We start from the raw sequence: 12,741 nt of genomic DNA on the forward strand, positions 1-12,741 counted from the left end.
AGACATCAGCACACTTTAAAACATCCAGAAAACAAAATTACTTAAAAGAAGAGGAAGGGGAAAAAAAAAAAAAGAAAAAAAAAAAAGCCGACCAAAAAAAGCCAGGTGGATCTCACATCTGTCACCTTAACCACGAGTGCAGCAGAACAGCTCACTTATGAGTACTTAATTTCTTCTTTAAAAGCAAATACGTTATTTTTGGCCAACTCCCCCTCAGATTTACTTGAAGCGGAGCTGAGTTTACAGGGATGATTTATAAACCATCATTTCCCTCGTGGGTTAGAGAAACAACATCTGACTTATCACAGGTGAACAGCAAAGCTTTAGTTTGGCCATCCATCAAAGCAGGGCGCGGGCGCTACTTCCAGGCATCTGCAGACAGCCCCGTTGTCCCGGAGCGGCTCCGGCACCGGCTCTTAGACTGAGTACAACTACGCAGCAGCGAGACTTCTGCCGTCGCACCGCGACCGAACAGCAGCGCAACACAGCAGCACGGCTCTGAGCTGAGCTCTAAGCACAACTCCGAGGCGCGAGTCGCCTCAACGAAACCTCGCCTTCGGCCTGCAGCGCCGTCCTCCAATGGCACAATGCCACCTGCCGCCCCCGGAGGAGAAGTGCAACTTCTCGCAAGACAGCCGGCCCCGCTTTTAATTTATGCACGATGAAAACTGACAATTGCTCTTGCAAACAAAATTAAGTACGCGGGCAGCAGGAAATGGAGTGCGGCTATTTAAACTATTTCTTCTCCCATCCTTCTGACACTTCTACGCTTACAATGTTTGCGTTTGTTCTGTTAATTTACACCTACGTCGCATAATCTCTTTTATACACACGCCGTTAACAATTCTCTGCTTTTCATAGGATAACAAGAGCTGAGCGAGCCCCGGCTACTCGCCGCAGAAAGGCTCTGGCCGCTGCCTCTGAACCCAGAGCCCTTCCTTGGCTTTAACAGAGCCCCATCCTCGAGGACCGAAAACCTCCACCACCACCTCCAGACCCATGCAGGGGCGCTTCTTCCCCCCTGAAGTCTGAAGAGCTTCAGCATCAATACATTCTCATCCTTACTCCCTCCAGAAATTAGATTCTGACATAGAAGTTGTAGGATTTAGGTTCCACGTTTTCCTTCAACCAATAAAGCAACTTAAAACCTAAATGTGCCCTCAGGAACTTTGCAGCTCAGTACTATTTACCTATCGTGTAAAAGAGTAACACCTGAAACCTTAGCAATTACAAAGAAAATGATTTCAGATACACTTTTGTGCCTTTCATGTAACTCTGCGACACAACTTCCTACCTTTTTTAAATTGAAAATACCATGTAATCTATTTAACTTCCATGTTCTTTTTTTTTTTTTTTTTTTTTTTTTTCCTGCCTGTGAAATCTGTTTCTCAACGATTATTGCAGAAAAACAACAGCATCTCAAGAAGGGTCATCATCTGTACTCAGTGTGTAACACCAGACCCTATAGGACAGTGTTTTAACAAAGAGGTCTTCCCTTTCTTGCCTGCTTTTAATGAGACCGTTTAAACAACAAAACGTTAAAAGTCTGTTAAATACAGGCTTTCCACACCCAAATCCTATTCCATCCTGAATTCAGATGAAAACAGACACCAAACTAAACACACAAAGGTAAAATTTTACAAGCTGAGTTTCACTAGGTTAGAAGTGAAATGAGATGTCAGGTACCCGAGGCACAGCACCACAGCCCACTGAGCTGCTGGACGCACCAAAACGAGATGGAGATTCACTTAGAGTCATTTCATTATTTACTGTGTTGCAATGATGATAAAAATCATAGGGCCTGGCCAAGTTTTGTGAAGATCACTTGTTCATCTCTTCCTTCAGCAGGAAAAGCAAGCTATGAGAAACATTTACAAACAATTTGAAAGAGCAACTGAAGAAGAATAATATAAAATCTGACTTTCTCAATTTACCTAAGCACTCTGAACTGAGGCACAACTGACTTCAAAATGATTAACCTAAGAAGCAGCTTGAGGGGCAATGCTGCCATGATCAGGAGGAGACACGGGCTCCAGGTCATAGGATGTTTCTTAAAAGGAAAAATGACCATCCACATAAGGCCTATTTTCCTGTAACGTAGCAGTGGTGCTGAAGAAAGGGGAGCTTTTTTAATAACAGTTGGATGTTTTGCAGCAGCCATAAGAAAGCTACTTGCACCTCAGCTGCACACATTATCTAAGGTGCACATACTAAACCTTAACTCAGAATAGAAGGCGTACGCTTCAACAGGTAACAGTAAGATCAAATATGAAAGGCTCATACAGCAATATCAATCCTGCCATCCTGCATCTATCAAACACTCGCACTTGCAGATCTTTGTCTTGCAGCTCATCAGTTACAGACAGGAACAAACCTAACAAAAAGCCCAGGTGGATACCACACCTGTGCTGGGACGTGGAAATAACGATGGCACAGAAAACTTTATTCCTGTATTTGGAGACTTCTAAATATTATTTTGCCTACTTCCTAAACAATTAATTACAACAGCAGTTGGCTGGTTGAAGATCAGGGGGCAAAAAAAAAGCACCTCTCTTTGGATCCTCATTAAAATACAGAAAAATTAGGCTTTGACTTTTACAGCTTATTAATGGTGACAAGGTGGGAAAAGGCTGTGCTTCCACCTTTAAGGCAGCTCAACTGGGGAGAGTTTTGTACAGGCCCGGGTTATGGAGGTGGGAAAACACCTCTTTCTAATGCAACAGAGTGCATACTTGCAAGCAGGACATGTTTCTGTTCCATAATCACAGGAATTGCTGGGGTTCTCAAATCAAGGGTTCCTCAGTTTCACTGCTCTTGAACTAAAGTGGGATGAGGGCAGAACAATAGTGCTGACTTTGCTTTCATTAAAAAGAGCATTTGTTTTCTGTTTTTCTGTAATATCTGCCACTTCCCTTTTGACTTGTACCTGGAGAGCAAAGATTTTATTTACTGTTAATCTCAAGAGCTGGAATTCATTTTTGTTTTCCCATACAATCACCTGTATTCACAAAGAGCAGTTTCTTTACTGTATTTCAGCTGGGGGGAACCAAGTCACAGAACAAACACTTGCCAAACTAAGTTCACAACTTTTGCCTTGTGTCGTTCACTCAGCTTCAGCTAAGTTTTTTCAAGCCCATTTGCAGACTCAGCTTGAGGACTGTCTGCACAAGTTGCAAAGCCTAGCCAGGCCATGCATTCAGTAGAAAGCATACATTGGCATTTCAAATTCAGAACCGAAAAGATGAACTGAAAATCTGAATAGCATCACTGTAATTATTTCAACTCTAAAAGTCGTTTCTTTAAGCTACCTATAAAATGTTTAAAATGCAAAGTTATAAGTAAAGTATCTGATTATAACTGTCGCTACCATTAGACAACTATAATAGCAGAAAATAAATTGGAAAGAGTAAAAGAGGGAGGGATCAGTTTCAAGTGCCATCCTTGCTATAAAAACCCAAGAGATATTGATTTTATCACCCTCATGATTGATGAAAGCAGTTCTAAGAAAAGAGCTCTCTAAACTATTTCAAAGCCCACTGTAGCTCATCAAAAATGTCAGAGGCATCTCTGAGCCTATTAGGGTTGTGTATTTCAAACTGCGATATGTTTTTTTCTACGTTCTTTGCATGTATAAATTTTTGTGCTTTTGTGCTCATGGTGTCATCTTTTCACTCTGCCCTTTCCCCGTTTGCTCATTCCAGTTATCAGGATGTACTCACACATAACAAACCACTGAAAGAACACACAACATTTTTAAAATTTCCTTAAACAAGACATTCAATGCAATTACACTTTATGGAAATGCTCTAACAACAACACAGTTCAACAATAAAGCAATAGTTACAAACTCTCTTGCTTTTTAAGATATTCAGGAAAACAAAATTCTATTGATACTGCATGTTCTTGAGCTCTGTGTTACAAAGGCTCCGTGAGAAAATGAAAGCTGCTTATCTACTTTCCAAGTGAAACATTGTAGGTGATTGTTCTAACCTGGGGCACAGTACATTCTCTCTATGGCATCGTTGTCACAGGAATCTTCAACCTCCCTCCACCTGCTAAAATACGTTAGCTGAATGTGTCCTAAAAACAAAACGACAGGAGAAATCAAAACATTTTTCCCTTCCATTTTCTGCAGAAGTGAACTGTAATTACTCCTTTTGTAGCTAAAAACAGTATCATTAAGAATAATGGCATCATTAAGTACTAGAAGCTATTACTGGGGGTGAATTTGCTGCACTGATAATGAAGCTCTAGACAGGAAATGAAGATACTAATTACAAGATAAAACGCCTACTCAGTTAATTGGAAGCAACAGCGAATAAAAAGAAATGCATTTGCAAAAGTTCCTGACCTCTATCATTCAATAAGATGTTGTTTGGGTTCAAATCGCGGCACACAATTCCTTCTCTATGTAAAGCATCAAGGGCTACAACCATTTCAGCTGCCCATCTTTGAATGCAGTCCTCTGGGATATAAAACCTGGAGGTTATCGCTAATCTTTCATCAAGGTCCTGAAAAATTTGGTGTATATCCTTCTCCCCTGCTACTGCTACTTTGTCTTCCCTCTTTGGTGCTGTCTGTTCACTTTCAGCAGCTGGTAACAAAGACAGGTTTGTTTCCTCTTTCCCAAAGTCTTCAGTTTGATCAGAAAACAGCAACACTGCTTCGTTTCTTATCGTGTCTCTGTCCAAGCTAACATCTTGAGTACCTGAGAGCAGGTTGGAAACAAACACACTTTCTTCTTTGCTTGTCATGTTTACGGAACAGGCTGCAGGCCCTTGAAACAGAGCCCCGTCTTCTGAACTACCTACCTCTGGTTCAGAAGTAAAGAGGGTCCCGAGAGCTCCCTGAGTGACACCGCTTTGTCCATTTACTTCCCTGGGGGAAGGATCACCCAGTTCTGGTGTCACATGATTTGGCTCTTGATTAAATGCTTTGCATTGCTCTGCAGAGCTATTCAATTGTAAGACATCGGGTGTTTCTAATAATTTTACTTCTAAAACATCCATATCAGTTTTTGTAAATTTGGCAGGCCTTGACACTGCTGCCTCCTCAGTCGCATCAGACATACTAGGTAAGTTTATCAGGAGATCAGGCCTTCCTTCATCAACACTACTCACATCATCGAATGCAGCATCCTTAAACGAGATAACTGGCACGGAGTCGTTTGAACCCCTGCTTACAGTGTCCTGAGCTCTCATACCCATTTTGTTCTCCAGGGCATCCAAGCTTCTGTCATGACCTGGCATAGAGAACAGTGGCTTCAAAGGTTCTGATTTCAGGTTATACAATTTTTCTCCCAAATCCAGTCCCAGAAGTTCACTAGCACTATCTTTGCTGTCAATTCTGAAGAGTTCCATGGGGCTTTTCTTTGATTTGGTTAGCGAGTCCAATATCCTAGTAGGACTGGCTATTTCTGATTCAGCATCATCAATGAAAAGCTTTAGCTCCTGAGATGGAACGTGAGAGCTGAAACTATCACTGCTAACAACAGTGCATTTCTCTAAAGAACTTTTCTCTTTAATATTCAGACTTTGACTCTCCACTTTAACCATAGGTTCCTCATTGAGAGAGCCAGAATCAATTTTTTCTTGCCCGTATTCATTACATAACGTTAAATAACTCGTGGTGCACTCTTCTTCTGAGCTGGATGCTGAGTCCATCCATTTTGAACTCTCTTGTCCATCTTCCTGGTTGCTGCTGTCGTCCTGAGAGCTTGGCGTCAGGCTGCTCCTCAGAGGGACCACCTTCAGCATGTTCTCCCCATAGCTTTCTCTGGAATCCGTGCTGCTACTGATGTCTTTAGGGCTGGGCGTCGGCCGCTCCAGGAGAATTTTAGTTGAACTGAATGTTTTGGTTTCGGGAATTTCAAAGCTCTGTTCAGGGCTTGTGTTTAAGAATTTACTGACATATGACCACAGTTTTCCTCCTGCAAGAAAAGAAGAGATAGAAGTCTCTTAAAATCACTCAGAACAGAATCAGTTTAATGGCGATATAGGAAAATGTCAATATTGACAGAACACACTATCTCCTTAAGCCCATAAAGCAAGTTGGATCTACTTCCTCAGGAGGAAGTAATTACAGGGACCACAACTTGCTTTCAAGCGGATTTGTATTAATACATAAATATTTAAATAGCTGCATCTGAGATTAAGCTTTTTTTAAAAAAAATAAAAAAATAAAACCTTCAGTAAAGTCTCATTTCAGAGTCTGTCTCAAGTTGCATGGTGGTGACTGCTCTCTCCATCTGCTGTCTCAAAAGAAAGCAAAAACTAGGAAAGATCAAATGGTTTAGGGGTACCCGTTACCAGTTCTGCCTGTTCTGAATCACAGCTTCAAGCTCATAAGCAACATCAGGGAAGACAAGACTGAAAACCACTGATTAGTGAGTTCAGTGAGGGGAAGGGAAATACCTCATATTAGTAGGGTATTTTAAGGATACGTTTCTCTTCAAATAAATTGATTTTTTTTAGTTAAATACAGATGAATTTCTCACTTTAATGTCAGGCCTTAAGAAAATTCTTTATGCCTTGCTGCACTAAGCAAACACTTTCAATATTTTAAACTGGGAAACCAGTTTCTTCATATCAAAAACTCTAAAAAAAAAGATGCAGCTCCAAAAGTAATCATGAAATTTAAAAAAATACACCCTAAAACTCATTTTCTAAATACCACGCATTTATAAGAAAGATTACAGCTTACAAAACAGAAGCTGAAAAAAAATGAATCAAGCAGTTACTGCTGCATCTCTTGCATGTGGCAAAGAATTTGTCTTTGAAAAGCTAGAGAGCCACCTTTACTAACTTACGGAAAAATGCAAAGACAAGACATTTCAGTTTAAAAATTTTATAAAAATTCTAGAAACAGTTCAAACAATCTTTGTAGAAGAAAAGAATAAATATTCAGCCCGCTGGGCACCTGCAAAGTTTTTGGTGTGGTTTTTTTCTTTTTTTACTTCTTTGGGTAAAACAGAGATTTATATTATGTTTTTCCAAAATAGAGTCTTTAATAGTTATTTTTAAGCACTCTCCTTATCAGGCAAAATTCCTTTAAAAAGGACAATGAAAGAAGAAAGTATTTTTCAATGCCTAGGAACAGGTTTTATATATTTCCAGGTATTTCAAAACTAAGTTATCAAAGGCAGAAAACCCTTGATACTTTAAAAATGAATTTGAATAATATAATGTGGAGTTTTCTTGCTCTTCATCCCCCTGGCTAAGACAAGACTTCTTTTTAAGGGAAAAAAGATATCTCAGTGGTTGTGGTAAAACTAAATATATTAAAAATATTAAGAGGGAATTCTAATAGCTTGAATCTAGTTGTAAATATGACAATTTAAATTTATTAGTCCACAGTTTCTGCCTGCAAGCTACAAATTGATGTAGTGGGTCAAAATGACTCTTGCCACTTTCTAAGGCAAGAAAGTATGTCAGGAACAGGAACAAATGGAAGTGATGCTCATAAACAAGGGAACAAGAACTGCTGTATTCGCCACTGTATTAAATAAGCATCTCAGATATTCATTCAAAGATGTAGAATCACTGAATGACTCTTGAGTTGGAAGGGACCAACAAGGATCAGTGAATCCAACTCCGGGCTCTACACAGACCACCGAATATTCAAATCCCATGCCTTGGAAGTGTTATCCCAATACTCTTCAAACTCCTGCAGCTTCATACATTCCCTCGGGCCCTGTCGCTGTCACAGAAAGCAGAGCTCAGCGCTGCCCTCCACTCCCTGTGAGGAGTTGCAGCCGCCATAAGGCCTCCCCTCAGCTCCTCTGCCATGGGCTGAGCAAACCCAGGGACCTCAGCCACTCCTCCTCATACTCTTTGTCCTACAGACCTTTCACCATCTTCATAGATCTAATAGTTTTACGCACTTCTTATACTGTGGTGCCCAAATCTGCATACAGTGCTCAAAGTGAGGCCATATCACGTATTCAAATACCTACATGTCATGCCACAACAGCCAGACAAGGTTCAATGTTGTCTCACAGCACAGCCAGAGAATCACCTCCTGCCAGTGTCACCAAGCAAGCTGCCTCCTGGCAATGTACTCCCAGCCTGCTTGGGTACAAGCAAAGTAGCTGCATGCATGGGAAAGAGCCGAGCATCCCAGTCCTGCCAGCAGCACCACGCAATCAGGACACTTTGTCCCTGTGAGAGGGTGGAGTCCACGTGCATCCTTAAGATGAAGCCACTTGCCTCAAATATGACAGCACTGCCGTGCCTTCTGAACACTGCAGTCTCCCTGAGCCTTATGAATTGCTATTCTTAAAGCCTTTTGGTGAAAAAGAAAGGAGAAAACATTTTTATTTTGCCTGAAAGATTTTCTCCTCTTTTTCACACTTCCAACCAAAACAAAAGCAACAGCACAAAAGTTTAATTATACTAGAAGATTCTGATGGAGCAATATTTTTACAACAATTTTTTTTTTTAATTATTTCAATTAGATTATTTTAAGTAGACAGTCCTCACAAAATGATTTTTCCCAATGTATTAATTAGGCAAGGAATTACTAAGGGTCTTTTCATACTGAACAATAAAATCTCATTTGAAACCACCTTCCTGCATTTAATAAAGCATATTATAGCTCCCCATCTCACCCGCATTATATTTATTAATACAAGCAAATACGATTTCCATCTTCATATTACTACTATTTATTACCCCAGTACTTTTTGTAAGAAAGCACAAATCTCAGCTTTCAAAAGGTGCTCAAATAACATAACCAACAAAGACTCACTTTGCATTTTTGCAGTATTGCACAGTGCCTGGTGCAACGGCATCTTAGCTTCCAGGAATGGCTTTAAATACAAATACTGTCATGATCAGTCCTTTCTCTGTAGTATAAAAATTGCTTTTTAATAGAGGGCTGGGTTGAGCTTAGACCCAGGGATTCAGAAAGCTCAATACATTGTTGCTGTGATCTATCGTCACATTCTTTTCCTGCATCATTACTGGATACCAGGTATGCTTTTGCATGTCACATCTGAAGGTCTCTCACCAAACTAAACCCTTCATACCCTATGCTAAGATAGAAAGGAGCTGGACTGTCTGGCAGCATGAAAAGTGAAAGAATTCTCCCCAGCACTACCTCATTTTTCAAGCGTATGCCAAGCTCTTGGTGCAGTTCTTGTCTTCTGCTCCCTTCACCTCACTTAATGCAAGACTTCATTCAGTCTCCACTACATCTTGGCCTCTGCTCAAGGTCTTAGTACAGCTTAGGAAAGGAATCAACTCAAGAAGGACTAAGGAAGGAAAACAGATATGTTGAGATCAGCCCTTCAAAATCTAACAGAAAGCTCAATGGAAGAGTCAAGAAGTTCAAACTTTTTTTAAAAAATGTTTGATTTCGAATGCTTTTAGCAAGAATAGGGTTTGCACAAGACAAAAAAATAATCTATCGTTACAGCTTTCAGAAATTCACAACTGTCTACCTGTGAAAAGAGAACTACGACGACTCATTTTCCATTACTAAACATGTTATTATCTTACCTTCTTAAGAAAGAAATTGCTTATTAATAATCACTTGGACTGAGAAATCATAGTGAAAATAACTACCTCCTCCAACTCCAATTTGTAGTTAAATGCAAGTAAATATTTTAAAAAATATTGTGTCCAAATATGTTTACACACAAATATTTCAAGACTGGCCTCCTGGTCAAATGGAACTATGTAAATAAATGCTATTCAATAATTGTGTTCTATATGAAAAACAATTTTATTCCTTTTTGAAAATGTCCAATCCAGGGTCAAACAAGAGTGATATTTGTATCTGGGTATATAATTATGCCTTTATGAATGACATACTAATAATCTTTCCCCCTCTCCCCATGTGTTGTGTAAGATCAAGAAAACCCATTAGCAAGCCATGCTAATATAGTATCAGGAATCTATAAAAACTAAAATTACAGAAATCAATCCAAACAAGTAAGCTTTGGTCACTGTCAAATAGTCTAATATACTAAATAACTATAAAAGCTATGATTTTAAGCTAAAGTTCATTAGTATTTAATACAATTTCATAAGTACAGTATTAACATCATTAAGATATATATATATATTTTTTTTTTTTTTTAAACCATAAATAGACACTACAACCAGTCTAGCTTATTCTTTCTAGTTTTACTAGCACACAAAAATCAAAGTTCCTTCTGCAGGTATTAAATGTAAAATTACTTGTCAGAAGTGCCTTGTTTCACCATATTTTCAATACTCTGAAGGTATATAATGTTTGTGCTTCAAGAGGCGGAATCTAAAAAGTTAGTGTTAAAAAAAAAAACAATAGAATTTCAAAATAAAGTGATCAAGTGATGAAGCTGGACAGGAATACTGTTAGTTCCATATTTTTTTTAATATTCTATCAAACACTTCTACAGTTTTTGTTATTAATAGGACTTTGAAGCAGGCACATCAAAGAGAAGATACAGAGACTATACTGTACACACCACAAGATAAAAGGAAGCCCAACAGATCAGCAAATTTAGTCTCCTAACCATGTTTTTGCTCTGGCTGACATGAAAAAAATCATAACCTGATGGTCTTTTCCTCAGCAGGTACTCGGTCACTTACTATTTCAGTTCCACACCCTGAAAGACTGGCTAAGTGGATGCAATTCAAAAGAATTCACTGGCTTTTGCTATCTTTGCCCATGAGTTTGCTCTGAAGGACAATATTATACATCAATTCCTACAAAACCAGAATGCAGTTCAGAATGTGGTAATCATTGTATTTAGGAAAGTTCAAAAAAAGTGAAAGTGAACAGCCTGAGCTTTCAAATAACTGTGATTTAAAAAAAAAAAAAAAAAAAAAAAAAAAAGCACTGTAAGACATCTGCTTGAACTATTCTGCAAAATCTGGCTAAATTCTCTAAATCATTGCATAAAAATTTGTTTACAGCCAGGACTGCCATTCATAAGTTATGTACTTCATATGAAATAATATTCCTGGAAAAAGAACAACCTTATGGTTTTCTTAGAATCACTGTCCTTTTCTGTAAAGACATGGCTGCAGCTAAACTTCATCATATTAATATACAATGACAACATATAATTATCTTTGCATAGTTTCTAGGCCAAAAGGGAGCCAGACATGCAGACATTATCATGATAAAATAACAATATTTCACAGCAGCCACAATAGTATTGCAGCATACACAGGAACTGGAAGCTAATCTCAACCTAATCTCTAACACGACAATAGTTACAAACTCCAGAGCCTCATACACACAACTGCTTCCACTGCTGCTGGTGAATCTCTGCTATGAAGTTTGCTAGTTTAGGCAAAGCTCCCACTTCCCAAAGCACTTCAAGCAAAAGCTATTATTTCAAAGCAGCCTTCTGAAAAAGTCCCTTGCCAATGACTACATCACCTTTCCTACCCTTTCTGATCTCTGTCAAGTCCTTACAGCTAGAACTGTCTCCTTTCCTAACAACAAATCCAAGTTTTGCAAACCACAATGCCACCATCCTGTCGTCTACCAATTCCTGCATGCAGAAAGCCTCTTCAGTGTGAAGTTTCTGGAGTGCTCTCCAGATTGATAGGAACTCCACCTTATTTATGCTTAAAGAGATTTGACAGCTTCTAACAGCCACTTAAACTTTGATGTTCCATGGAAGCCCCCCAGCCTATTTTTGAAGCATCTGTTTCTAAAATTTCTGGAGTTCTTAGGGCCAAGAAGCGAGGCCTTGTTAATATCAGATTGGCCCTCTACCATAATAGAACTTGCCAAGTGCCTTCCAACAAAGCTACAAGATAACTTTACTGACTTTTGTGCTTCTAAGGCCCTCTTCAAGCCTCCAACTGCAGTTATGAGAAAAGCCTGTTAGAGGACCCAAGAGCTCACTCACCAATCTGAGCGTGTAACAGCATTATGACTTACTGAAAAAAAAGTTCTCATCCAGAGCAAGAGTTTGAGGACGAGCTTTCAGAATTCCATACAAAACCCAACAGTGCTGAACTTGTTAATGCAGTTAAGGTGTACTGTAAGTAAGAGCTAGCAAACTCCTTACCAAATACATAATACCTAACATAACATTAAAATACCCTCTGAATTAGCTATAATTCAAGCCATAGCCCACTTAAATTTTTATCTGTGAACCATTCAATGATACTGATAGCATGGCTAACATGATAGATCACCATAATACAATATACTTATAAATTAGACTGGCAGTATTTTCCATTGGAAGAGAACTACTTTGAGTATGAATGCTAAGAACATTCACAAAGTGATGGAATAAAATTTCAGAGATTATCACTTTAAAAGCATTGTCCTAGAAATTTTTATACTTTCTCAAACTTAACTACAAGCACATTCTCTGTTTATATTTGGTCTCAGATGGACAAAATTTTTTAAGAGAATATCTTTAGATATTCCTGGTATTTTTATCCCTGTTTAAAGGATGAGTTCTACTAACAAAGGACTGGTGTGTTCAAGACAATCATCAGTGGGTTGTATTTTTTTTCATGTTCTCTCCAGAGCTAAAAAAATCTACAAGACAACTTCAGCATTTCTGCTGAATTGCTTTCCAGCACTGGTCTCCTGGGACATGGTGCGGTGCACAGGTCATGCAGTTCCAAAGCAACACAAAATTATTGCTCATTAGGGATTTGGGATCAGGCCCTACACCTGCAATATAATTTCTGTACGTGTTCTTGAGCAATTTACTCATCGATTTTTGCCCCAGTTCCCTCTTTAGTACAGAGGGAGAACTTATCTTCCTCTCTCTGTGTA

General features: G+C 39.0%; 1 protein-coding gene across 4 annotated transcripts in view; it reads right to left on the minus strand.

The window, feature by feature from the left end:
- The window catches only part of RPS6KC1 (ribosomal protein S6 kinase C1), an 83,510-nt gene that overhangs the window by 12,533 nt on the left and 58,236 nt on the right, over nucleotides 1–12,741 (minus strand). For 3 of the 4 annotated variants that reach the window (XM_085219256.1, XM_085219253.1, XM_085219257.1), the window contains 2 exons: nucleotides 4,352–5,929; nucleotides 3,991–4,080 (listed from right to left, as the gene is read on the minus strand). In XM_085219256.1, coding sequence (XP_085075382.1) covers nucleotides 3,991–4,080; nucleotides 4,352–5,929 — 1,668 coding nt within the window. The remainder of the gene's footprint in view (nucleotides 1–3,990; nucleotides 4,081–4,351; nucleotides 5,930–12,741) is intronic. The other variant, XM_085219255.1, reaches the window with a different exon arrangement.

The sequence above is a fragment of the Meleagris gallopavo genome, chromosome 2 (assembly GCF_905368555.1).
Source record: "Meleagris gallopavo chromosome 2, MGAL_WU_HG_1.1, whole genome shotgun sequence".
Taxonomy (NCBI): Eukaryota; Metazoa; Chordata; class Aves; order Galliformes; family Phasianidae; genus Meleagris; species Meleagris gallopavo.